This window comes from Tursiops truncatus, chromosome 20 (genome assembly GCF_011762595.2).
Source record: "Tursiops truncatus isolate mTurTru1 chromosome 20, mTurTru1.mat.Y, whole genome shotgun sequence".
NCBI lineage: Eukaryota > Metazoa > Chordata > Mammalia > Artiodactyla > Delphinidae > Tursiops > Tursiops truncatus.
Genome location: NC_047053.1, coordinates 33,380,289 through 33,405,095, shown reverse-complemented (window position 1 = coordinate 33,405,095; position 24,807 = coordinate 33,380,289). Strand labels below are relative to the sequence as shown.

Below are 24,807 nucleotides of genomic sequence, written 5' to 3'. Positions count from 1 at the left end.
AAGGGAGATAAGCGTGTGTCGAGGGAGCCTGTGAAATTTTACATAGGGTAGTCAAGCAAAGCCTTACTGAGAATTACTCAGTTTGATAAGCGAATGCAGACCTAGCAAGTATCAGTTGATTGCCAGAACCTCATTTGGGTGCTTATGGGAGAGGTTGCAGAATCTAGTTGGGAGATAGAGAAATGCTACTGGAAAAATGCTGAACTGTGTGACAGTTTCCAATTCGGGAAAAGAAACAGTTTAAGTGAGGTGGGGTTTGTTGGGCTTTGAAGGATCATAGGCCAATAATACAGCAAGTAGAAATCATTTGGACATTTCTATCATGTGGTTTTGGGAAAGCTCTCAAGCTCACTTCAGGTGAAATTCTGTGGTCTAGATTTAGATTTGTTTGGGTAGTATAAAGTTTCTTGAGGAGGTGAGGGGTCAAGAACAGTTAAGAAAAGTGGAGAAGTATGTTTATGAATATGAAATATGACTTAATTATGACATTCAGTCATGTTATTTTATCTTTGGTGTCTGCCTTTGGTCCTGTGATTTCTGTAGTTCTGTGATTTTCCCTGCTCCTTTATTCATCTGTCAACTTACCTTTTTTACTTGTCTTACTTGGTTTTTTCCTTTCAGCAAGTTGACTCTGACTATTCCAATCTTACCTCATGTGTCCAACGGGGGGTGCCATTCTCTAATCTCCTCATTTTCTGTTCGATCTCCAGCATTTGCTGTGGTAGCATTCTGTCCCATAATTTGATAAGAGAGCCATAAAAACAAAGCATTCTACAAGCCACTATTCTGCAAAGTCTGCCACCATGGGGTATGAAAGACTCAGTGCTTGTGGGTATTTTGTCTTTTCTAGGTTCAAGTACAAGAAGACTCAGGTGACTCTGAAGTGGAGAATGAAGCAAAAGATAATTTTCCACCTCAGAAGAAGCCAGTTTGGTTGGATGAAGAAGATGAAGATGAGGAGATGTAGGTTGCCTAATTTTTCTTCTGGAGTCCCTGATTCTTCAAAAGCTACTTTGCAGGTTTTAAGAAAGTTCTCTTTCTGAATATGTGAGTACGTGAAGACTTGAAAAATACTGGAAAGTATAGCAAAGATCATTCATAATCCCATCACCGAGGGAGAACCACTGTTAACATGTTGGCATACATCTCTCCCTCTTTCTTCTGTGCTGTATAGAAAAGCTAAAAGAGCACAGTGTTTGGGGTCAGACCTGAGTTTGCCTCCTAGTTTGGCCAGTTCCTAACTGACCATTGGCAAGTTTGGAACCTACCTTTTCTCATGTGTAAAATAGGGATAATAGTAACTATATCAGAAGGCTCTTGAGATTAAATAGTGTATGTAGAGCTCTTAACACAATGCCTGAAATTGAGAAAAGACCAAAAAAAGTTAGCCATAATGTACAATATGTACCTTAAGATGAGAATGTATTGTATTGCAAGTATTTTCCCCAATTAAAAAAAAAAAACCTTTATAAACATTTTAAAATGGATGTATTATAGTCCATTATATGATTTAACCATAATTTACGTAGCTATCGTTGGATAAATATTTTTCCTTTTAATAGATTGATGTTGGGCTTCCCTGGTGGCGCAGTGGTTGAGAGTCCGCCTGCCGATGCAGGGGACACGGGTTCACGCCCCGGTCTGGGAAGATCCCACATGCCGCGGAGCGGCTGGGCCCGTGAGCCATGGCCGCTGAGCCTGCGCGTCCGGAGCCTGTGCCCCACAATGGGAGAGGCCACAACAGTGAGAGGCCCGTGTACCGCAAAAAAAAAAAAAAAAAAAAAAAAAGATTGATGTTGAGATGAGCATCTTTATGCATAAATCTTTTTCTACTTAAAATTATTTAAGAAAGATTCTTTGAGGTAGATGAACTTAGTCAAAGAGCAGACATTTTTAAGGTTCTTGATAAATACTGCCAGGCTGACCCTGAGGTTCTGCTAATTTACCTTTCCGTTGAAAAGTGTCCGTTTCACTCCATTTTAAAAGCAATGATTTCTCTGGACTTCCCTGGCGGTCCAAGTGGTTAAGACTTTGCCTTCCAGTGCAGGGGGTGCGGGTTCGATCCCTGGTGGGGGAGCTGAGATCCCACATGCCTTGCGGCCAAAAACCCACAACATAAAACAGAAGCAATATTGTAACAAATTCAATAAAAACTTTGAAAATGGTCCACATCAAAAAAATCTTAAAAAAAAATAAAAGCAATGATTTCTCTTTTTTCAGACATTGTCAGTTTAGGGTGACAGTTTAGGGTAGGAAACATCTAACTTGTGTTGAGAAAACTATTAGTCGTTGGTTTTTCTTAAAGTAGTCTCCATTATGTCTTTGCGTATTTGTCTACTGGAGACTTTCATTTTGTTTTTTTATTTTTAAAATAAAAATTGTACATAAGGTGTACAACATGATAATTTGCTATATGTATACACAGTGAAGTTATTACTATAGTTACGTGAACTAATTAGCATTTCCATTTCTTCAGATGGTTACCATTTTTATTTGTGGTGAGAGCCCCTGAAATCTACTCCCTTAGCTAATTTCCAGCGTATAATATTGTCATTAACTGCAGTCATGCTACGTAACTGCAGCTTTGTACCCTTTAACCAACATCTCCCTATTTCCTCTACCTTCTCACCCCTGGTAACCGTCATTCTGCTCTTCGCTTCTACGTATTCCTCTTTTCAGATTCCACATGTAAGTGAGATTATGCAGTACTTCTCTTTGATGTCTGTTTTATTTCACTTAGCTTGACGTCCTCCAGGGTCATCCATGTTGTTGCAAATGGCAGATGAGACTGTTTATTAATGATTTTAGTATATCAGCTCCTTGCATATTGAGAATTTCAAACCTTTATATGTCAAATTTATTGCACATTATCTAGCTTTTTGTTTGCCTTTAAGTTTGTTTTAATGTTGTCTGATGCACAGAATATTTTAATGTTGATGTAGTGAAGTCTATGACACTTTTCCTTTTTTTTTTTTTTTGCTGTTGTTTTTAGTAAAAAGTTCTTCAGAGAGAAATATTTGCCTGTATTTTTCCTTCACAGTATTTTAAGGTTTGGGTTTTGTTTTTTTATGTTTTTTTGTATTTAACTCTGATTTACCTGGAATTTATTTTGGTGAATGGCATAAGCTGTGTCTAGATAAGTAATTGTGAATTTGAAATAGCTCTTCAAAGGGTAAACTAGATGATCCGAAATATTGGAGATTCCTTTTTGTTTCGGGAAGAATGGAGAATGTGCATTGGAGATGTTCCACATCTTATAAATCTTGACCTGTGTTGTTTGCTCAAAATACTAAAGGCAGCAACTATTTATGTTGATTCTTTAAGTTATTGAAAGCATGCTGTTTTCTGTTTTTTTTATAGGGTTGACATGATGAACAATCGTTTTCGGAAAGATATGATGAAAAATGCCAGTGAAAATAAACTTTCAAAAGATGAGCTTCAAAAGAGACTTAAGGAAGAGTAAGTGTCCTTTTTTATAGGTTTGCCAAGATGTATTTATAACCAGTATTTTGATTTGCTCAGTCTTTGGCTTCTTGGGTAGTCAGATTTCCATTTTGAATTGGAAGAGCATTGTTCTTGGAAGACATGATTAAGTTTTAGTATGGGGGCCTGAGAAGGAATCAAGTACAAAAAACTTTGGAAAAAACCTGTAATCCCACCATTTAAATATAATCAATGATATTATTTTTTTTTAACATCTTTATTGCAGTGTAAACGCTTTACAGTGGTGTGTTAGTTTCTGCTGTATAACAAATCAGCTATACATATATCCCCACATCTCCTCCCTCTTGCATCTCCTTCCCACCCTCCCTATCCCACCCCTCTAGGTGGACACAAAGCACCGAGCTGATCTCCCTGTGCTATATGGCTGCTTCCCACTAACTGTCTGTTTTACATTTGGTAGTGTATATATGTCCATGCGACTCTCTCACTTTGTCTAAGCTTACCCTTCCCCCTGCCCGTGTCCTCAAGTCCATTCTCTGTCTGCGTCTTTATTCCTGTCTTGCCTCTGTGTACTTCAGAACCTTTTTTCTTTTTTTAGATTCCATATATATGTGTTAGCATAAGGTATTTGTTTTTCTCTTTCTGACTTACTTCACTCTGTATGACAGTCTCTAGGTCCATCCACATCTCTGCAAATGGCACAATTTTGTTCCTTTTTGTGTGTATTAGCTATTTTAAAGTCCTTGTGTGCTAATTCTGTCAGGTCGGTCATTTCTGTTTCTGTTGACTGCTTTTTCTTCTGGTTATGGTTCATGTTTTTCTGCTTCTCTGTATATCTAGTAATTTTGATTGGACTCTGGGCAGTGTGAATGTTGTTCAGTGTCTGGATTTTGTTTTTTGCTTTTAATGTGTGTTGAACTTTGCCTTGGCAGGCAGTTAATTGACTTGGAAATCACTTTGATCCTTTCAGGATTTGTTTTTAGCTTTCTTCTACAGTAGCATTTATTCTAGGCTGGTTTAGCCCCATTATTAAGTTATGACCTTCCTGGGATCTCTCCTGAATGCCCTGAGTGTTCAGTAAGGACCCTTCCTCTGACTGGTTGAACTCAAATGTCTGAGTTTTGGTTCTGTGCAACTTACAGACCCCTAGTAGTTCTTTGCTTGACCTCATGGAGTTTCATCCTATGAGTGTGCAGTTTAGTATTCAGAAGAAGTGTCTGTGGACCCCTGTGCAGATTTCTGGAGCTCCTTCTCTTTTTCTTCTACAGTTGACTGCCCCTCAAATTCGTGTTGTTTCAGCCTCTTTCAAGTCTGATCTTTTTCTCCTTGTTTCTGTGTCAGGGTCTTATAAAAATGCCTTGAGGGGAAAATCCCAGTAATGGCATTGCTCACCTTGTTATTTTTCTTCTCTTAGAGATCATAGTCCTATGTTGCCTGTTGTCCAATTTCTGAAAATAGTTTCACATATTTTGTCCAGTCTTCTAGTTACTTATGGCTTAGTTTGGTGGACTTGTCTGTGATTCTGCATTAAACAGAAAGATTCTTTTCAGGCTTCCAAATACCAGCCCTTCAGAATATAACTGTCATGCTTCTCCTGAAGCTTACTTTTTCCAGGATGAAATGCTCCCATTTTATGCAAAGGATATATGATGAAGTTTTGTTTATTTTACCAATCTGGTTGTTTTCTTTCAGACATGTTCTTGTATTCTTTTGTGTACTCTGTGTACTATAGCATTGATTTATAACCACAAAGAGATTTCTATTTCTTTACTTAGTCACCAAATCTGGTGTGTTGATATGTGCAAATAAGACAACTATGTAACTAGATGTAAATAAATAACAACAAATATGTATCCAGGTGGTTATTACCAATTTAGGACTATCCTGTGTGAGTAGCCCTTCTGTTCTGAAAGATGATAACTTCTTTGGAAGAGATTCTATTCATGCTCTGACCTATATTCTTGAAATGTATTAAACTCTATATAAATACAGTGGTCACTACAATATTTTATTTTTACATTTTTGCTTAGATTTCAGCATGCCATGGGGGGAGTACCTGCCTGGGCAGAAACCAATAAGCGGAAAACATCTTCAGATGGTGAGTGTTGACACCTCTGTTTAAGTTGGTAAATAGATTCCTATTCCTGTTCTGTTATTGTTTGAGGTTTCTCACGAGGCTTGTTAAAACCTGGTGTTTGAAATATGTCTTTTTTTTTTTTTATGTCTGGTTTTGAAGTCTATCATTTCTCTGAAGGAAGCTCTTCTACAATAGTGTAAGAGGTACTTAGTAGCATATTCTTTACTTGTAGAGACAATAATGGATGGATTTTATGATGTTTTTCCTCAACAGAACTGTGTTACATTATGGCATAGATTAAGTAAAAAATAAGTAGTAGTGTTATTTCTTGATTCAGAGCCCCTTCCAAAGACATGAGCAGCTGATCTAGCTATCCACTAGGAAATGGAATGTCTTTCTAGGGAGCACATGTCAGGTTAGGCCCAGATGATTATTCACTTTCTAAAAACCTATTTTTCAACTGCAGATTTTAAGTTTGACTTGTACCAAAACTGTTTTCTGCTGTTTAGATCTTTGAGTTTAGATATTATTTATATGGATGGTTTGGCCAAGATCTGATTTGAGTTCTTGGAGTTATAAATTTTAGCCTTGGCATTGACTTCTGAAATCCTTGAGGAACTCCAGAGTATATCCTCCCATTGTAATACAGGAGCTCCTTTCTTAGCATCTTTGGTATCTGATGAACCTCTGTTTGATTATCATCATCACCTCTCCCTCCCATCTCCCCACCCATGTCAGTCTTCATGGTATTCACGTATAGAGAGCCCTTCCAAGGAGCCAGTTTTATATAATTCTGTTAGAAAACTCAATCTGTTATTAAGTAGAAACTTACTTTCTGGTTTCCAACCAGATACTTTTAGAGGTTGAAGGACTCTTAGTGATGTAGCCCGACTTTATCTCCTGCAAGAAACTTCTCTATAACATCTGTTAGATGATAATTTAGCCTCTGCTTAAATATTTCAAATAATGTTGTGCTCTTTATTAGACTATTTCTTCCTCTTTTCTTCTTCTCTTTAAAAACTAATTGTAATTTTTTTACTATTGAAATTTAGCCTCCCTACACTGTAGTCCTACCTTTCGAAGAGATATAATCTTATCTCTCTTTCATATAAAAGTCTTCTGTTATTTGAGAAATGTCTTTCCGGGTTTTTTTAAATATGTTAATCATCTTGTCCTGTCACTGTTTTTTTTTTTTTTTTTTTGGCCCTGGATGAAATATAATTTTATTATCCATTTTAGAATATTGGATTCATAGAACTATAGCAGTTTAGATATAGATTAGGTTTATGCTGACATTGAAGCAGGAAATCTCCCAGATCCCAGTGGCTTAATCCAATAGAATTGTTTTTTTTCCTATGAGTACAATTGAGGTGGTGAGAAGGTGATGCTCTACTTAAGGGACCCAAGTTTATAGACGTTCTGCCATCTTCAGGCTGGCTCTTCCAATGTTGCCTAGGATATTGACCACCAGTTGACTTATAGGAGAAGAGAGAGAACTCACCAAGGGAAGTTTTTATTGTCCTGTCCTGGAAGTGGTACGTGATACTTTCACCTACATTTTATTGGCCAGAACTCAGTCATGAGGCCACACTAACTGCATGCAATACGAGGAAATATAGTTTGTCTTTGTGCCCAGGAGAAAAAGGAAATGAATTAGGTCAACAGTTAGCCAGTCTGTTACTATCTGGGATATCCAAGTCTAATACCTTAATTGTACATATGACAGTAGTAAAGTTCAAAAAGATAGAAGTGACTTGTCCAAGGTATACTTATTGGCGGAGTGGTGACTACAACCCAGCTTCACGGTTATCTCCAACGTATTATTTGTTTTTATCTGTAAATACTAGATTATCTTTTTTTTTTTTTCCTGAATTACCTTCCCCTCCCCCCCACTGGCCCACTGGCATGCAGGTTCCCTGACCAGGGATTGAACCTGTGCCCCCTACAGTGGAAGCACGGGGTCTTAACCACTGGACCACCAGGGAAGTCCCTAGATTGAGCATCTTTGAAAGAGAAGTACTCCTCCCTTTAAACACAGCTATAATGCTATTATCATACACCTTCAGAAATCAGTAGTAATTCCTTAATATTATGGAGTTTTATTGTTGCTGTTTTGTCAATTTATTCACCCCCACCCCCCACCCCCCAGCCCCCTGCCACAGTATTCCAGTGTTTTTAGCTTGCTTTGTATTCTGCTTGGTCTTCATAGGTGCTGTTGAATCTGGCTACATGTCTTTTCTAAGTTTTGGAAATTCTTGCCTGTTATCTCTTCACACGTTGTTTTTGTTCCATTCTTTCTTTCCTTCTGGGATACCAATTACATGTATGTTAAAAAATTTTTTTAAAACATTCTTTGTTCTTTTCTGATGAGATTAGGTGCATTCAGGGTGGTATGGCTGTAGACTGTGTTCTTTTCTGTATCTTCTGTCTTTCTGCTTTCTGTACTTTAGTCTGGATATTTTTTTCTGATCCTTTTTCCAGACCACTAATTCTCTCTTCAGGTAATTTTGATATCCTGTTAACACTATCCACTGGGGTGTTAGTTTTAATTACTGTTTTTCAGTTCTAGAATTTCCATTTGGTTCTTTTTTTTTAATAGTCTAGTTCTCTGGCTTAATTCTGAGTCTTGCCTTTCATTATCTCTAATATGTTAAACATAAATTTTTTATTTTATTTATTTTTTATTATTATTTTTCCTTCCAGTTTGTTTTTTGTTTTTTTTTTTTTTTGCGGTACGCAAGTCTCTCACTGTTGTGGCCTCTCCCGTTGCGGAGCACAGGCTTCGAATGCACAGGCTCAGCAGCCATGGCTCACGGGCCCAGCCGCTCCACGGCATGTGGGATCCTCCCAGACCGGGGCACGAACCCGTGACCCCCTGCATCGGCAGGTGGACTCTCAACCACTGTGCCGCCAGGGGAGCCCTCCTTCCAGTTTTACTGAGATATAATTGACATAGAGCACTGTATAAGTTTAAGGTGCACAGTATAATGATTTGACTTACATACATCATGAAATGATTACCTCAATAAGTTCAGTGAACATCCATCATCTCCTGATAAAAATAGATAAAAATTAAAGAAGTAGAAAAGAAGTATTTTTTCTTGTGGTGAGAAGTCTTAGGATTTACTGTCAACACCTTTCATATATAACATACAGCAGAGTTATATTTATCACGTTGTACATTATATCCCTAGTACTTATTTCTTATAACTGGAAGTTGGTACCTTTTGACTGTCTTCATCCAATTCCCCTCACGTTACCCTCCATCTCTGGTAACCACAGACCTGATCTCTTTTTCTATGAGTTTTAAATGTAATATTTAAAAATTTTATGTCTGATAACTTCATTATCTAGATCTCCTGTGAGGATTGTTTGTTTTTCTTTAGGTTTTCAGTTAAGTTATCTTACCTTGTCATTTACCTGGTTATATGTCATTGAGTGGTGGGCATTGTATATGAGAAATAGTATTGATTAACTAGAGGTCTAGGACAATGGTATCTTTCTCCAGAGAATTTGTATGTTTGTTTTTGGGTAGGTGGTTGGGCAGTGGGCACTAGCAATCCTAGAACATCTTATTCTAGTGAGAGAGTGTGAGGATTCAAGGCCGGGTTTCCGTTCTTGGGAGATTTTCTCGTAATTCTTTGATTTCACCTTTAATTTTATGTATAGCCTTTTGTGGCAACAATCCAGAGCCTGGTGGTTTACCAGACTCCTTAGGAACCTTAGAGGGCTTTTGGTACTAGTTTTTGCTCTCTTAACCCTGCAAGTGTTTTAAACACTCTGCTTAGCTTCTCAGCTTTCTTTACTAGAATCGTCAGTCATCTCCAGGGGAAAAGCAGCCCTATTACCTCTCTTGGAAGTTTTGATACACAGTTTGCTGGCATTGTTGTTTCAGTCAGCTAAAAGTTCTAGTTCTTTTTCCTGTGAGTTGTTAAGCTGGATCTGCTGTTCATCCTGTTGCCCATCTTGCCACTGTTACGAGTTTCTCTTTTTAAATTAAATGCTGACTCCGTTTCATCTTCATTTCATGTTGTTTTAGTCACTGTAGTGAATGCGTGTCTTTTGTTCCAGAGTCAGGCGTTGATTTTAACCATATACATGGAGGTCTTGTCATCGTTTTCCTCTCCTTCAAATTTATTTTGCTGTTTTACTTTTACCAGTTGCAGCTTAAATAAAACGATTGAGGTTGGGAGACTGGGAGGGGAGTTGAAGTTTGAAATATAGATGTTTGGGATAGGTAATGGCCATCTCATTGATTCTGAAGATCAGCCTATGGGTTTGTTTGATTTAGATGAAAGTGAAGAGGATGAAGATGATTTGTTGCAAAGGACTGGGAATTTCATATCCACATCAACCTCTCTTCCTAAAGGAATCTTAAAGGTGAGAATCAGTAAAATTGGGTCAATCCAACTAATTACCTCTGAAATCCAATATACTTCCCAGTTACAAATGTATGGATTCCTGTTATCTGTGGGATTAAATGTGCTTGCTATCATTTTGCCTTGGTAAATATTTGTGTTAGGTTTTTTACCTTTTGCAAAAACAAGATTAAATTATGTTCCCAGGAATTTTTTAGGAATGTTATTTGCTTCCTCCTTTTGCATTTCTTGTTCCTTCTGTTGGCACCAGCCTTGTTCATGCTGCTCTCATCTCTCGCCCAGTGCATAGCAACAGCTTTGTGGCTAGATTCTCCACTTCAACTTTCCTTCTTCCTAAACTGTTCTTCCTATAGTAGCCTGAGGGATCTGTTAAAAATAAAATATCATGTCCTGTCACTTTTCATTGCTCTTTGAAAACTTCTGAATTCCTTACCACAGTCTACACTGCCCTTCACAGGATCTGGCCTTTGCCGATGTCTTCAGCTTCATCTGATGCCTTTTCCTCTTATTCCTTACTCATGCCACACAGGCCTTCTTTCTGTTTCTGGCACATGCCAAGTTCTTTCTTGCCCCTGAACCCTTGCTCTTGCTCATCCCTCCATGTGTTCTTTAAGCACTGCCAGTGGCCAACTCATTCTTACTTTTTTTTTTTTTTTTTTGCGGTACGCGGGCCTCTCACTGTTGTGGCCTCTCCCGTTGCGGAGCACAGGCTCCGGACGCACAGGCCCAGCGGCCACGGCTCACAGGCCCAGCCGCTCCGCGGCATGTGGGATCCTCCCAGACCGGGGCACGAACCCACGTCCCCTGCATCGGCAGGCGGACTCTCAACCACTGCGCCACCAGCGAAGCCCTCATTCTTACTTTTCTGCTCACGTGACGCCCTAGAAATGTCTTTCCTCACCATCTTACCTCAAGTGGCACCTTTCTGCTCACATGATGCCCTAGAAATGTCTTTCCTTGCCATCCTATCTGAAGTGGCTTACTCTAGTTACTGTCTAACTCATCACTGTGTCTCACTTGTTCATTGTGGTAACCAAGTGCCTACCCAGCACTTGGTTCAGTTAAATATATGCCAAATGAACAGTTCTCTCTTTGACATAATTTTCCCCATTATAAAAGGGTAGCATGCGAATTTAGATGGTGAGAGGGGACCTTATTATGGTAAATTATTAGAGTGATTCTGTCACTCCCCACCCTGTGCAGATAATTCATTTAGCTCCTCATAGGGTGAATTCACCTCCATTGAAAATGTAGTCACCACAAAAATTTATCTTCAGGGGTTACAAAGAAAACATCATACGATACTGTGTTTTTTATGTAATTGCATTTTCAATGTAGTGGAAGCCCCCGAAAAATGGATTCTTGTATGGTAAAGCGCTGTACTAGAATACTAGTTGGTAGCAGAGCTGTGGTCTTCTGGTTACTCTTCCAGTGCACTTTCTTCTGCATTGTAAACTACTTTATAGTGTCTTCATGCTTTAAAGAAAATAATGTTAACCCATTCGAATTGATAAAATTCCAGCTTTATTTTTCTGTAGATGAAGCACTGCCAGCAGGCTAATGCTGAACGTCCTACTACTGCTCGGATCTCGTCTGTGCAGTTCCATCCTCGTGCACAGGTTGTGATGGTCGCTGGATTAGATAATGCTGTATCGCTATTTCAGGTATGCATTTTTTTTTTTTTTCTGCGGTACCCGGGCCTCTCACTGTTGTGGCCTCTCCCGTTGTGGAGCACTGGCTCCGGACGCGCAGGCTCAGCGGCCATGGCTCACGGTCCTAGCCGCTCCATGGCATGTGGGATCTTCCCGGACCGGGGCACAAACCCACGTCCCCTGCATCGGCAGGTGGACTCTCAACCACTGCGCCAGCAGGGAAACCCTCATTCTTACTTTTCTGCTCACATGACGCCCTAGAAATGTCTTTCCTCGCCATCTTACCTAAAGTGGCACCTTTCTACTCACTTGATGCCCTAGAAATGTCTTTCCAGGGAAAGACACTGTGCCACCAGGGAAGCCCCAGGTATGCATTTTTAAATGAAGACTTGTAGGGACTTCCCTGGTGGCACAGCGGTTAAGAATCCGCCTGCCAATGCAGGGGACACGGGTTTGATCCCTGGTCCCGGAAGATCCTACATGCCGCAGAGCAGCTAAGCCTGTGCACCACAACTACTGAGCCTGTGCTCTAGTGCCCATGAGCCACAACTACTGAGTCCACGTGCCACAACTACTGAAACCCATGTGCCTAGAGCCCTTGCTCCACAACAAGAGAAGCCACCACAATGAGAAGCCCGTGCACTGCAATGAGGAGTAGCCCCCACTCGCTGCAACTAGAGAAAGTCCGTGCACAGCGATGAAGGCCCACTGCAGCCAAAAATAAATAAATAAATTTTAAAAAAAAGACTTGTAGTGAAAGGTGTTTACAATCAGCTTACATGGTCTGTGGAAATAATCAAAAGGAATATTTGTACTTCCTTATAGGTTGATGGAAAAACAAATCCTAAGATTCAGAGCATCTATTTGGAAAAGTTTCCAATCTTTAAAGCTTGTTTTAGTGCTAATGGAGAAGAGGTTTTAGCCACGAGTACTCACAGCAAGGTTCTTTATGTCTATGATATGCTGGCTGGAAAGCTAATTCCTGTGCATCAAGTAAGAGGTAAGGTTTCTAATGAACATATAGCTGACACGCACCTCCCTCCCCCCCAGCCCATAGTTGAGTTTGTTTAACAGTATTACAACCACTTTTTTTCCTCCCCATAGAATTATTAAAAATAAGGATTTCTTTGGTTTTAGTATTTGGAAAATGTCGTGTTGTTGAGATAACCTGTTTGAAAAAAGTGAACTGACTTTTTACTGAGTACCTATGGGAAGAAAATCATAATTTGCAAATATATATTCCCCTAGACCAGAAAAGCAGTTGCAAATACTTGGCTGTAAAATTAGCAGTTGCTGTAGCAGAAAGAACATGAGCCTGGGAGCTAGAAGACCTGGGTTCTACTGCCTTGGACAAATTATTTCACTCCTCTGATCTGTAATTTGGGTGCCCTCCAGTGCTTCTGCTGTTTGTTATAATACAATTTTGGTTTACGTTTAAAGGAAATAAAGCACTGCTTTTGGAATTTGTAATGTATTTTGAAGAATGAACTACTTAAATAATACATCTTTTTTTATCAGATAAAAATTTATCTTTCCTCTGCCTTATCTCGTCTTCTGCATTCTCCTACTCCCATTACCTCAAAAATATGACACCTTCATGAATCCTTTGGGAACTAAAGTCCTTGTAATGAAGTTGATTGGGTTAACATTATAAATCTTAGGAGGTGTTGTCATACGCTACAGCTTGCTGGCAGTCTCCCTGTTAAATTGCACATATGTGGGGCTGTAAAGGTTACAGGTTGCTCTGTACAGCCTTTTTTCTGCTAGTGGTTAAAAGTGAGTAAGGCCAACTTTAGAAACATTTATGAAGTTTATTTTCAGTGTTTCTGGTCTGGTCTTTCCTGTGTTCCTGACACTTTCAGTGATCCTTTCCAAGGGGTTTTTTCTTTTTTTTTTTTTTCTTTCTCTCCCATTGCGGAGCACAGGCTCCGGACGCGCAGGCTCAGTGGCCATGGCTCACGGGCCCAGCCGCTCCACGGCATGTGGGATCTTCCCGGACCGGGGCACGAACCTGTGTCCCCTGCATCGGCAGGCGGACTCTCAGTCACTGCGCCACCAGGGAAGCCCTCCAAGGGCGGTTTTAATTTATCTATTTATGCTTTAAATCAGTGCTTCTTAAACATTAATGTGCATACGAATCACCTGGGGATCCTGTTAAAATGCAGACTCTGATTCTGTTGTTCTGAGGCGGGCCTGATTCTGCATTTCTAACAAGTTCTCAGATGCTGCTGATGCTACTGGTCCATGGACTTCCCTTTGAGTTGGAAAACCTTAAACTGTCTCCCCATATTGAAATAGAAAACAACATGTAGTAGTTATTATTCTTAAATGTCATTCCGCTAATCAAAAGGAATGTGCTCTGGTCCTTCCTTGCCTTGCATCCTCTTGGGAAAAGCAAACCAGGGGTGGCTGAGATCCAGTAGTTAGTGATGTGCACTGTGGATCTGCTGGTGTGCAGGGGTGTGCATCTGATCACCGGATTCTTCTAAGACATGGCATTTATCTTTGCCTTTTAATATTTTTCCTTCTCTTTCCTCAATAAGCATAACTTGGTAATAATGATAATTATAATAGTAAATCAAATGTATTTCTTCTTGTGGTGTTGTTATTGAATATAATTCTCAGTCTCGTGATTATAAAACAGTATTCATAACTCGAAATTAAGGACAGTAGAACAAGGGGGAAAATTGCTGACAAGTTAGGATGTGCAAGCCTTACATGTATGTGAGCTCTTGGTTCTTGCAAATGCAGGTCTGAAAAATGAAGAATTCAGAATTGATGCATTCTGAAGAATTCCACTTTGATGGTTCCTTCCACTAACCTGTCAGGGCTTTTAAAGTGGGGTCCGTGGACTCTCAAAATTCAGGGGTCTGTGAGGCTGGATAGGAAAAACATTCCATCTTTATTTTCACTAATCTCTAAATGAAATTTAGCATTTGCTTCAGTTACGAAAGTTTTAAACAACCATTATTTTGAGAAGGGTATCATACACTTCACCAGACTGGCACACAGAAAGGTTAAGAACCACAGATTACTATTTCAAAGTTCAGAAGCAGTTTCTGTTGCATCATTTAGAAGGACAGTTCTTTTATCTATATCTTTCCATCTGTGCCGGGTCTTAGTTGTGGCATGTGGGATCTTTGTTGCCGCATGCAAGATCTTCATTGCGGCATGCGGGAATCTTTTAGTTGTGGCATGTGGACTCTTATTTGTGGCACGTGGAATCTAGTTCCCTGACCAGGGATCGAACCCGGGCTGCCTGCATTGGGAGCACCGAGTCTTAACCACTGGACCACCAGGGAAGTCCCTAGAAGAATAGTTCTTTTTTTTTTTAAAGATTTATTTATTATTTATTTATTTTATTTTATTTTTGGCTGCATCGGGTCTTAGTTGCGGCACACGGGATCTTCGTTGAGGCATGTGGGATCTTCTCTTGCAGCGTGCAGGCTTCTCTCTAGTCGTGGCATGTGGGGTTTCTCTCTCTAGTTGTGGTGCATGGGACATAGGCTCCAGAGCGCATGGGCTCTGTAGTTTGCAGCATACAGGCTCTCTAGTTGAGGTGCCTGAGCTCAGTAGTTGGGGTGCGTGGGCTTAGTTGCCCCGAGGCATGTGGAATCTTAGTTCCCTGATCAGGGATCTAACCCCTGTCCCCTGCAGTGCAAGGTGGATTCTCTACCACTGGACCACCAGGGAAGTCCCAGAAGGGCAGTTCTTAAGGGAGCTGTCTTGTTCTAGGAAAACACAAAGAATTTGACCATTTGGGAATTCAGTTAGTCAGGCAGCCATTTTGATTTATAGGCATATGGTCATTGCTGAGCCTTAGTTTTCTCTTTCTGTAAGCTCAAGGGTTCTAAAATATTAAAAGAATTTTTTAGAAGATTGTAACTAAGCACCAGTTCACTTCCCATCCTATGGAATTTGGTTCTATTCTAATTAAATTGGCCATTCTTTTCTTATCTATCATTTGCTCAGCAGTTGACCTAAAAATCTCATTCCTGGGACTTCCTGGCGGTCCAGTGGTTAAGACTCCGTGCTTCCAATGCAGGGGGCGTGGTTTCGATCCCTGGTCTGGGAACTCAGATCCCACATGCTGTGTGGGGTGGCCAAAAAAAAAAAAAAAACTCATTCCCTAATCCATAGAAACATTTACACCTGACATCTTTAAAGCTCTGTATCTTCTTTCTCAAGGCCATGTTATAAATTTTGTCAGGCTTCAATTTTTTTTTTTGTTAGTTTCTGCTTTATAACAAAGTGGATCAGTTATACATATACATATGTTCCCATATCTCTTCCCTCTTGCGTCTCCCTCCCTCCCACCCTCCCTATCCCACCCCTCCAGGTGGTCACAAAGCACCGAGCCAATATCCCTGTGCCATGCGGCTGCTTCCCACTAGCTATCTACCTTACTACGTTTGTTAGTGTGTATATGTCCATGACTCACTCGCCCTGTCACAGCTCACCCTTTCCCCTCCCCATATCTTCAAGTCCGTTCTCCAGTAGGTCTGTGTCTTTATTTCTGTCTTACCCCTAGGTTCTTCATGACATTTTTTTTCTTAAATTCCATATATATGTGTTAGCATACAGTATTTGTCTTTTTCTTTCTGACTTACTTCACTCTGTATGACAGACTCTAGGTCTATCCACCTCATTACAAATAGCTCAATTTCGTTTCTTTTTATGGCTGAGTAATATTCCATTGTATATATGTGCCACATCTTCTTTATCCATTCATCCGATGATGGGCACTTAGGTTGTTTCCATCTCCGGGCTATTGTAAATAGAGCTGCAATGAACATTTTGGTACATGACTCTTTTTGAATTTTGGTTTTCTCAGGGTATATGCCCAGTAGTGGGATTGCTGGGTCATACGGTAGTTCTATTTGTAGTTTTTTAAGGACCCTCCATACTGTTCTCCATAGTGGCTGAACCAATTCACATTCCCACCAGGAGTGCAAGAGTGTTCCCTTTTCTCCACACCCTCTCCAGCATTTATTGTTTCTAGATTTTTTTGGTGATGGCCATTCTGACTGGTGTGAGATGATATCTCATTGTAGTTTTGATTTTCATTTGTCTAATGATTAATGATGTTGAGCATTCTTTCATGTGTTTGTTGGCAGTCTGTATATCTTCTTTGGAGAAATGTCTATTTAGGTCTTCTGCCCATTTTTGGGTTGTTTGTTTTTTTGTTATTGAGCTGCATGAGCTGCTTGTAAATTCTGGAGATTAATCCTTTGTCAGTTGCTTCATTTGCAAATATTTTCTCCCATTCTGAGGGTTGTCTTTTGGTCTTGTTTATGGTTTCCTTTGCTGTGCAAAAGCTTTGAAGTTTCATTAGGTCCCATTTGTTTATTTTTGTTTTTATTTCCATTACTCTAGGAGGTGGGTCAGAAAGGATCTTGCTGTGATTTATGTCATAGAGTGTTCTGCCTGTGTTTTCCTCTAAGAGTTTGATAGTTTCTGGCCTTACATTTAGGTCTTTAATCCATTTTGAGCTTATTTTTGTGTATGGTGTTAGGGAGTGATCTAATCTCATACTTTTACATGTACCTGTCCAGTTTTCCCAGCACGACTTATTGAAGAGGCTCTCCTTTCTCCACTGTACATTCCTGCCTCCTTTATCAAAGATAAGGTGACCATATGTGCGTGGGTTTATCTCTGGGCTTTCTATCTTGTTCCATTGATCTATCTTTCTGTTTTTGTGCCAGTACCATACTGTCTTGATTACTGTAGCTTTGTAGTATAGTCTGAAGTCAGGGAGCCTGATTCCACCAGCTCCGTTTTTCAAGATTGCTTTGGCTCTTCGGGGTCTTTTGTGTTTCCATACAAATTGTGAAATTTTTTGTTCTAGTTCTGTGAAAAATGCCAGTGGTAGTTTGCTAGGGATTGCATTGAATCTGTAGTTTGCTTTGGGTAGTAGAGTCATTTTCACAATGTTGATTCTCCCAATCCAAGAACATGGTATATCTCTCCATCTATTTGTATCATCTTTAATTTCTTTCATCAGTGTCTTATAATTTTCTGCATACAGGTCTTTTGTCTCCTTAGGTATATTCCTAGATATTTTATTCTTTTTGTGGCAGTGGTAAATGTGAGTGTTTTCTTAATTTCACTTCCAGATTTTTCATCATTAGTGTATAGGAATGCCAGAGATTTTTGTGCATTAATTTTGTATCCTGCTGCTTTACCAAATTCATTGATTAGCTCTAGTAGTTTTCTGGTAGCATCTTTAGGATTCTCTATGTATAGTATCGTGTCATCTGCAAAAAAGTAAAGTGACAACTTTACTTCTTCTTTATCAATTCTTGAATACACTACTGACACATGGTTTTGTTTTGTTTTTTCTTTTTGATCCACAAAGTTAAGAATTAGACTCCCATTCATCATGGGATGTTTAGTAGCTGGCTAGCAACTAGTTTCTGCATGTTACTGTGTTTTAGCTGTTTCTGTGGCAGTGTGTTTTCGTTCTGGTGATGAACGTTTTGACAAAGAAGTATAATTTATCCTTTTAGTTACTTACAGGTATTACCGTTTACATTTGGAAAATTAGTCGATAAGTTTACTGGTTGGAGAGCTGGCTCTCAGGCCTGTAATTAGAATGGTGAATGTTAACCAAGACAAAGAACAGAAGTTTGCTAAGCATTTTGTAGTGACCTTGTATTTCGGTCATACTCAGGGATGCATGGGGTCAGACTTATTCAGAGTCTGAGCCCATGTTTTATTTAAGGCACTTAAAAAATAAGGAACTCTCAGTTGTCAGTGAAAGCTTTACTGTAAACCATTAATCCTTATTGATTCATCTCTTTTCTTAGGTTTGAAGGAGAAGATAGTGAGGAGCTTCGAAGTCTCCCCAGATGGGTCCTTTTTGCTTATAAATGGTGTTGCTGGATATTTTCACTTGCTGTCAATGAAGGTGAACCATTATTACGGGTTGCTTGTTCTTCTAGGATAAGACATCAGTGTAGGGATGGTCTTGAACCATAACTCATGGTGTCCTTAAATCTGCATCTCAAGTAGAGGAACATATTGAGATTTCGGGAGAAGTTGTGGGCAGTTCGGGAAGAATTTTTTTTTTGAGGGTAGGGAAAAACAAAGTTGAGTAGGTGCTCAAAATAGAGAACTAGATTGCTTTTATTCTGCACGTTGTGATTCTTCTCTGCAGCGCCTAACAATTTGATAAATAATATTTATTGTTCTTCCAGACTAAAGAGCTACTTGGTAGTATGAAAATTAATGGAAGGATTGCAGCATCCACATTCTCTTCAGACAGTAAGAAAGTATATGCATCTTCAGGTAAGTTAAGTTAATGATAAGATGATCCGAAGCTTCTTTGAAGCTTTGGGTGTGTTTAAATACCAACTTTAACCAAAACTGTGTTTGATTTTAGACTTTTTTGTGTTAGTAAGAAAATCATTTTTATTTTTACAATTCATTTTTCATTGCTGTTTGCCTTCTCATTTACTAACTAGTAATGGTGAAGGGTTAACCACTTAACATGCACTGTTTGGGGAAAAGATGGGAAGAAAATGCATTTTATTTAATTAATTAGTTAATTTTTGACTATGTTGGGTCTTCGTTGCCGCGCGGGCTTTCTCTAGTTGTGGCGAGCGGGGGCTGCTCTTCGTTGTGGTGTGTGGGCTTCTCACTGCAGTGGCTTCTCTTGTTGCAGAGCACGGGCTCTAGGTGTGTGGGCTTCAGTAGTTGTGGCATGCGAACTCAGTAGTTGTGGCTCGCGGGCTCTAGAGCACAGGCTCAGTAGTTTTTGGTGCACGGGCTTAGTTGCTCCGTGGCATGTGGGATCCTCCCGGACCAGGGATCAAACCCGTGTCTCCTGCGTTGGCAGGCAGATTCTTAACCACTGCACCATCAGGGAAGTCCCCAGAAAATGCATTTTAAAAGATGATTTATTCTGAGACTTTCTTACTTTCTTTTTGAAAGTTACTTAGAATCATCACTTCTATTAGCCTCTTTTGACTTGGATAATGTTTGGAATTTTATTCATTATTGACTGAAAACAATTCTGATCTCATTCTGACATTTCTTTAGTACTACCAACCAACGCTTTATCATTCCTGACAGTCTCTAATCTTGTGCTTTTCTGCTGGCCTTTCTGACTGTCCTGTGACTCTTACGCCTTTTCCTAAAGGATCTTGGGGACCATCACAAGCTCAGCGTAGCTCATGCTGTTTGGTAGTGGGAGGAATTAGAGTGGTTCTGCCAGTGAGTATTATTCTTCAATCTATTCATAACTTTTTTTAAAAAAAGGATTAAGTTTAGCATTAACTTTAATTTTTGTTTTGGTTTTGGCCCAGAATCAAACTTTCACAAGGTTGAGTTACTTACATTTGTATGTTTTTAATCCAATAATATAAGAATGTCAGCAGCATATATAGTCTCTATTAATTAATATGCTAGGTTTTATGAGGGGTAAGGAATAAACATTGGTTCAGAGAAATAATGCTCCTAATGAAATGGCCCTTGGATCCTGGGAGAGTCAGAGTTGGGGAGAAGAGTTGAAGGGTCAGCACAGATACTGAGATTTGGTTATATGAATTGGATATAGATGTTAAATATTTACAAATTAGGTTAGTACCATGGAGGTCTAATTTACCATAAGAAAGGTCCTAAAATCAGAGAAGGAGTAATGAAAAGTTGAGCCTTGGTAAGTTAGGGGTTACCTATATTTTGATTGGTGTTCTCCCCCGTCCCCTTCCTCCTTTCCTTCTTCTGTAAGGAGTGATTTATGTGATTGGTGGCATATTGTTCATATTTATTGTTTTATATATATAAAGAATATTTTGATAGAAGGAGTGTTGAAGAAAGAATTTACCTTTTATCTTTTTAGCTGAACCAGTTTTTTCTTTTTGTTTTCTCTTGGATTAATTATTGCTTCTTAAGTCAACATCAACTTATGACCATCTAATACACTTGCTTTCTAGATGGTCTTCCTGCCCTTGATCCCTTCTGTTCCCATTTTAGTCTGTTGCTAGCTAGGCTGATCTTTAAACCCCTTCCTTTATCATACCATTACCCTACAGACAGACATAAAGTTTTTAAAATTTGAGCCTATTAAATTTTTTCTAAATACATATTTTACTTCTACCTAACCTAAACCCTTATGCCAGCCTGGGAAATTTTGTTTCTTAATGAAACAGTTGAAACAGTGAGATTCATTGAATTCTCATTGGAAGGATAATAGTATAGAAGGGTGAACGTTAGAGCAATATCCACATAAAAGAAAGATGAAATACATGAGTGAGGAGCCATCTTTGAGATGGGTATAGGGTCATTATACACATCTATAATGGGTGTGAGGAAGGGGGTGATCATCAATATTGAGTGTATAGGAGAGAGAAAAAAGGAGGACTGATTTTGGCAATTAGATGGCCATTTCTATCATGAAAATATTTGTGTTCTCATCAGATTTAATATCCTTTATCTTTCACACATTCTCCCTTCTCTAAACTATTTGTGCTTACTACAGTAAATTATCCATACCTCCTTAATTAAATTATAAATTCCTTTTGGTCTGGAGCAGTTCGTTCTTCATTTCCTCCTCTGTCGTCAACTTCATCCTCAGTTTGGTATCTAGATCACCTAGCCTTACATGTTTGGTACTCTGATACCTCTTGATAGATGTTGGAAAACCTTTGCTGGTGGGTTTTTTGTTTTTTCAAATTTTGCGCCAATAATTTATCTGAGTGAAATGTAGAAACTTTTTCTGAAAGTTCAACTCAAGCCAAGAGTTTGTGATTTTCACTCTAAACCTAAAGATATTGTTTATTAATGACTAATGAGGATGTAGTTTTCTATATATGAAAATGTATACAAGAAACATTTTTAGGCCAGTTTTCTAGACCTAGGACAATTATAGTATATAGTAGGTCTTTATTTGTAGTATCTTGTACTATTAAAGAGGGACTAAGAATAGTCAGTTCACTTGCCTTTCAAGTTTAAAACAAAATTAACCAAACCCAATTTTTGGCTGTTTCATTCAGGGGATGGAGACGTTTATGTTTGGGATGTGAACTCTAGGAAGTGCCTTAACAGATTTGTTGATGAAGGCAGTTTATATGGATTAAGCATTGCCACGTCTAGGAATGGACAGTATGTGGCTTGTGGGTAAGTAAACTGAGGTTCTGGTAACCTTTAATCACCTTTTGCTAATGAGAAAATATTAAAGAATTGAGGGGCTTCCCTGGCGGCGCAGTGGTTAAGAATCTGCCTGCCAATGCAGGGGATATGGGTTCAAGCCCTGGTCCGGGAAGATCCACATGCCGTGGAGCAACTAAGCCCGTGCACCACAACTACTGAGCCTGCACTCTAGAGTCCACGAGCCACGACTACTAAAGCGCCTAGAACCCCCTGCTCCTCAACAAGAGAAGTCACCGCGAGGAGAAGCCCGCGCACCACAACGAAGAGTAGCCCCTGCTTGCTGCAACCAGAGAAAGACCGTGTGCAGCAACGAAGACCCAACGCAGCCAAAAATTAAATAAATAAACTTATAAAAAGAAAGAAAAAAAAAAAAGAATTGAGTATACTGAATGGTGCCTAGTAGTTCTGTTTATAAACTAGTAATATGAAATTAATAAACCCAGGTCTTACATTTTATTGTCTTAATAATATTTGTTAATGTTTGTGTTTAATAATACTAATGGCAGTTTTTCAGCTGTTTAGCAATGAAAATACTGGACTACCTTATGTTATGGTATGTTTTCTTATGTTTGAAATATTTGTTTAAGTCTTAAAGATACTTAAAGCATTTTTGCCTTTAGCTAGCTAGGTGGTATAAACCAAAAACATGTTTTTTGGGAACACTGTTGTTAGTATTTTAGAGACTTTGAAAATATTATCTAGAACATGTTATTGTGTCATTGCTGAAAAAAATGGTTATTACACTGGGGAAAAGATGGCTTTATTGTCCTACTTGATTTTAAAGATGCAGGGTGGGAGGAGGGGGTATTGGATACTTACCTGTAATTCTAAACGATTTTACCTACCAAATCACTAATCAGCACCTGTAATTTTAGAACTTCCAGAAGTCAATCTTCATGACTTTCTTAGACTAAACACAATTGATCCATAAAGAGATTTCAAATTCTCCCTTGGTGGGAGGTCCAGTGGGTCTTGCCGTTATAGCATACTCACCACTTTTTCTTCATTTCACTCCTTCAAAGGTTAAAATTGGGGAAACTGCTTATAAATATCCCTACCACCATTTGGAAATTGGTCAGCAGCTACCTTGGGGCCTGGGAAGAAAGGAAAGTGGAACCAGGCTGTGGAGCTTGGAGGCCAGGCTAACATCACGTGGGTCTGCCATAGGCAGTAGGGCAGCCTGAGCCCAGCGTTGCTAGAGCACTGTGCACTATGGCAGCAGTTCATGATTAGCAGGTCTTCTGAGACTAAAGCTCCTTTAGAATGAAGACTGGTATTTAAATTAATTATAAATAATTTTAAGCAGACCTGCTTTTGCCTTTATGTGGGAAAGAATAACTGCACAAACATAACCTTCACTCAAATCTGTGAAGTTAATCTTTTTCTAGTCCTTGCCTCTCTTTTTGTATCACTTCTTATTAATCGCCTTTGAAGGGCCCAAAGAGGAAAGAATCTAGTATTAGTTGTTTAAACTCATTGGATTTTAATTGCCTTTCAGTGTAATTGAATTCTGATGTGCTTGGTCAAAGACCATTATTAGGTTTTTATTGTTAAACCTGGAAAGAAAGGCCTTAACCCTTGTTAGAGGAATTTCCCATGTTATCAGACAGACGGGGAAGAGTTGGTGGTGGAATCAGGGCAGAGGTAGGAGAAACTGAACTCACTTGACTGGTTGGCTGGCTGCTCCTTCCCTTCCTCGCACCTCCCTCTCTTACCCCTCTCCATGTACTGGTGTGAAATTTCTCTATCCTGGACTTTGCTGCTGGGAATAAACTCCTCCCTTGATCTCAAAATTCGTCTGATAGTGTCTATTAACTCTTCTCAGTGTCCTGGCATAAAGTGGTTGCTTTTGATTTACAGCTTTGCTCTGATAGGGAAATAGGGAAACTAAGAATGTTGTAAATAGAGAGGTCTGTTAGTTTGCAGTATCTTTTTTTATGGCTTTGGTTAATATAAGGATTGCTGCATATTTTTAGAAAGTTTTCACATTAATTTGTACATCAGTGTTAGGACATACTTGGGAAATCATTAGGGGCTAACCCTTCCTTACAGGTCGGGGGCGCTGATGCCCTGAAGCGTTCTGTAAGACACAACTGAAATCATTGATAAGGAGGGGTCTTGAAGCCTGCAGTCTTACTTTTCCGGGTGCAGTGCCCTTCTCGCTCTACTGGGTAGAATCTTAGTTAAGTTGTACCTTTGCTGCATCTTTTGTATATGCAGTAGTGTGTTTTGTGACTTCCTATCTAGTCTAGAAGTCAGTCAGGAAAAAAAAAAAAGAAAAAGAAAAAGAAAAATTTGAATGCTGGCTATGTATTACAAAGCACTGTATATTGAAGAATGGGAAGTTGAGACCTGGCATATTCTCTCCTTTGCATGTGACAGCTCTTTGAATACATAGACTTCAGAAGATAGCTCACTAAATTCAGGTGGCCCCGTAAGGTGACTTGGAGAATCCCCTGTATCTTGTTGCTGTTGCTTTATTTTCTCTGCTTTACAGTGAAGAAGTTAGGAGCATCTTGTGCTGCAGTCATGGAACGTCACTGGCTTGGGCTCCTGCCTTGACTGGGGGTGTGCAACCGATAAACCACTTCGGGCTCTTTGTATTTTGAGAACTGTTGGTCAAAGCCATAAAAATACCTGTTTTTATATTTTCTCATCAAAGTTCTATCAGGTGGTTAGATACTTGTTGACTTTAGTCTTCATTACCTTCTTAAAAATACACAAATTAAGATTGTCTTTTTACTAGTTTCCATCTAAATAGTCTTAAACTGTGCTCTGAATAATAATTATAATAAAAAGATTTATAATATTAATAGCAAAATTTTTCAGCACTGAGTGTCTGCCAAGCACTGTTTTTCATATATAGCTGTATATGTGTATTTTGTGTGTGTGTGTGTATATATGTAAGCTACATATGTATGTGTGTATATAAATATATATATAGATATCTTCTCATATATAATCTAACTTAATTCTCATTTCCTACTCCATGATATTGGTACTATGATCCCTGCTTTACAGGTGGGGAAGCTGAGGCACTGTGAGTTAAGTAACTTGGTTAGGGTCAGACAGTAAGTGGAAGACCCAAGATTACAAATAGTCT

At 39.2% G+C, this 24,807-nt stretch overlaps 1 protein-coding gene across 8 annotated transcripts in view; it reads left to right on the top strand.

Annotated features, from left to right (window-relative positions):
* Positions 1-24,807, top strand: part of UTP18 (UTP18 small subunit processome component) — a 39,336-nt gene that overhangs the window by 1,115 nt on the left and 13,414 nt on the right. For all 8 annotated transcript variants that reach the window (XR_002178169.3, XR_012328699.1, XM_073797938.1 and 5 more), the window contains exons 2-10: positions 851-963; positions 3,361-3,459; positions 5,475-5,542; positions 9,813-9,901; positions 11,439-11,564; positions 12,378-12,552; positions 18,362-18,462; positions 18,752-18,842; positions 21,548-21,671. Coding sequence is in view for 6 of the 8 variants with exons in the window: in XM_073797938.1 (XP_073654039.1) it covers positions 851-963; positions 3,361-3,459; positions 5,475-5,542; positions 9,813-9,901; positions 11,439-11,564; positions 12,378-12,552; positions 18,362-18,462; positions 18,752-18,842; positions 21,548-21,671 (986 nt within the window). In the remaining 2 variants the exon portion in view is untranslated. The remainder of the gene's footprint in view (positions 1-850; positions 964-3,360; positions 3,460-5,474; positions 5,543-9,812; positions 9,902-11,438; positions 11,565-12,377; positions 12,553-18,361; positions 18,463-18,751; positions 18,843-21,547; positions 21,672-24,807) is intronic.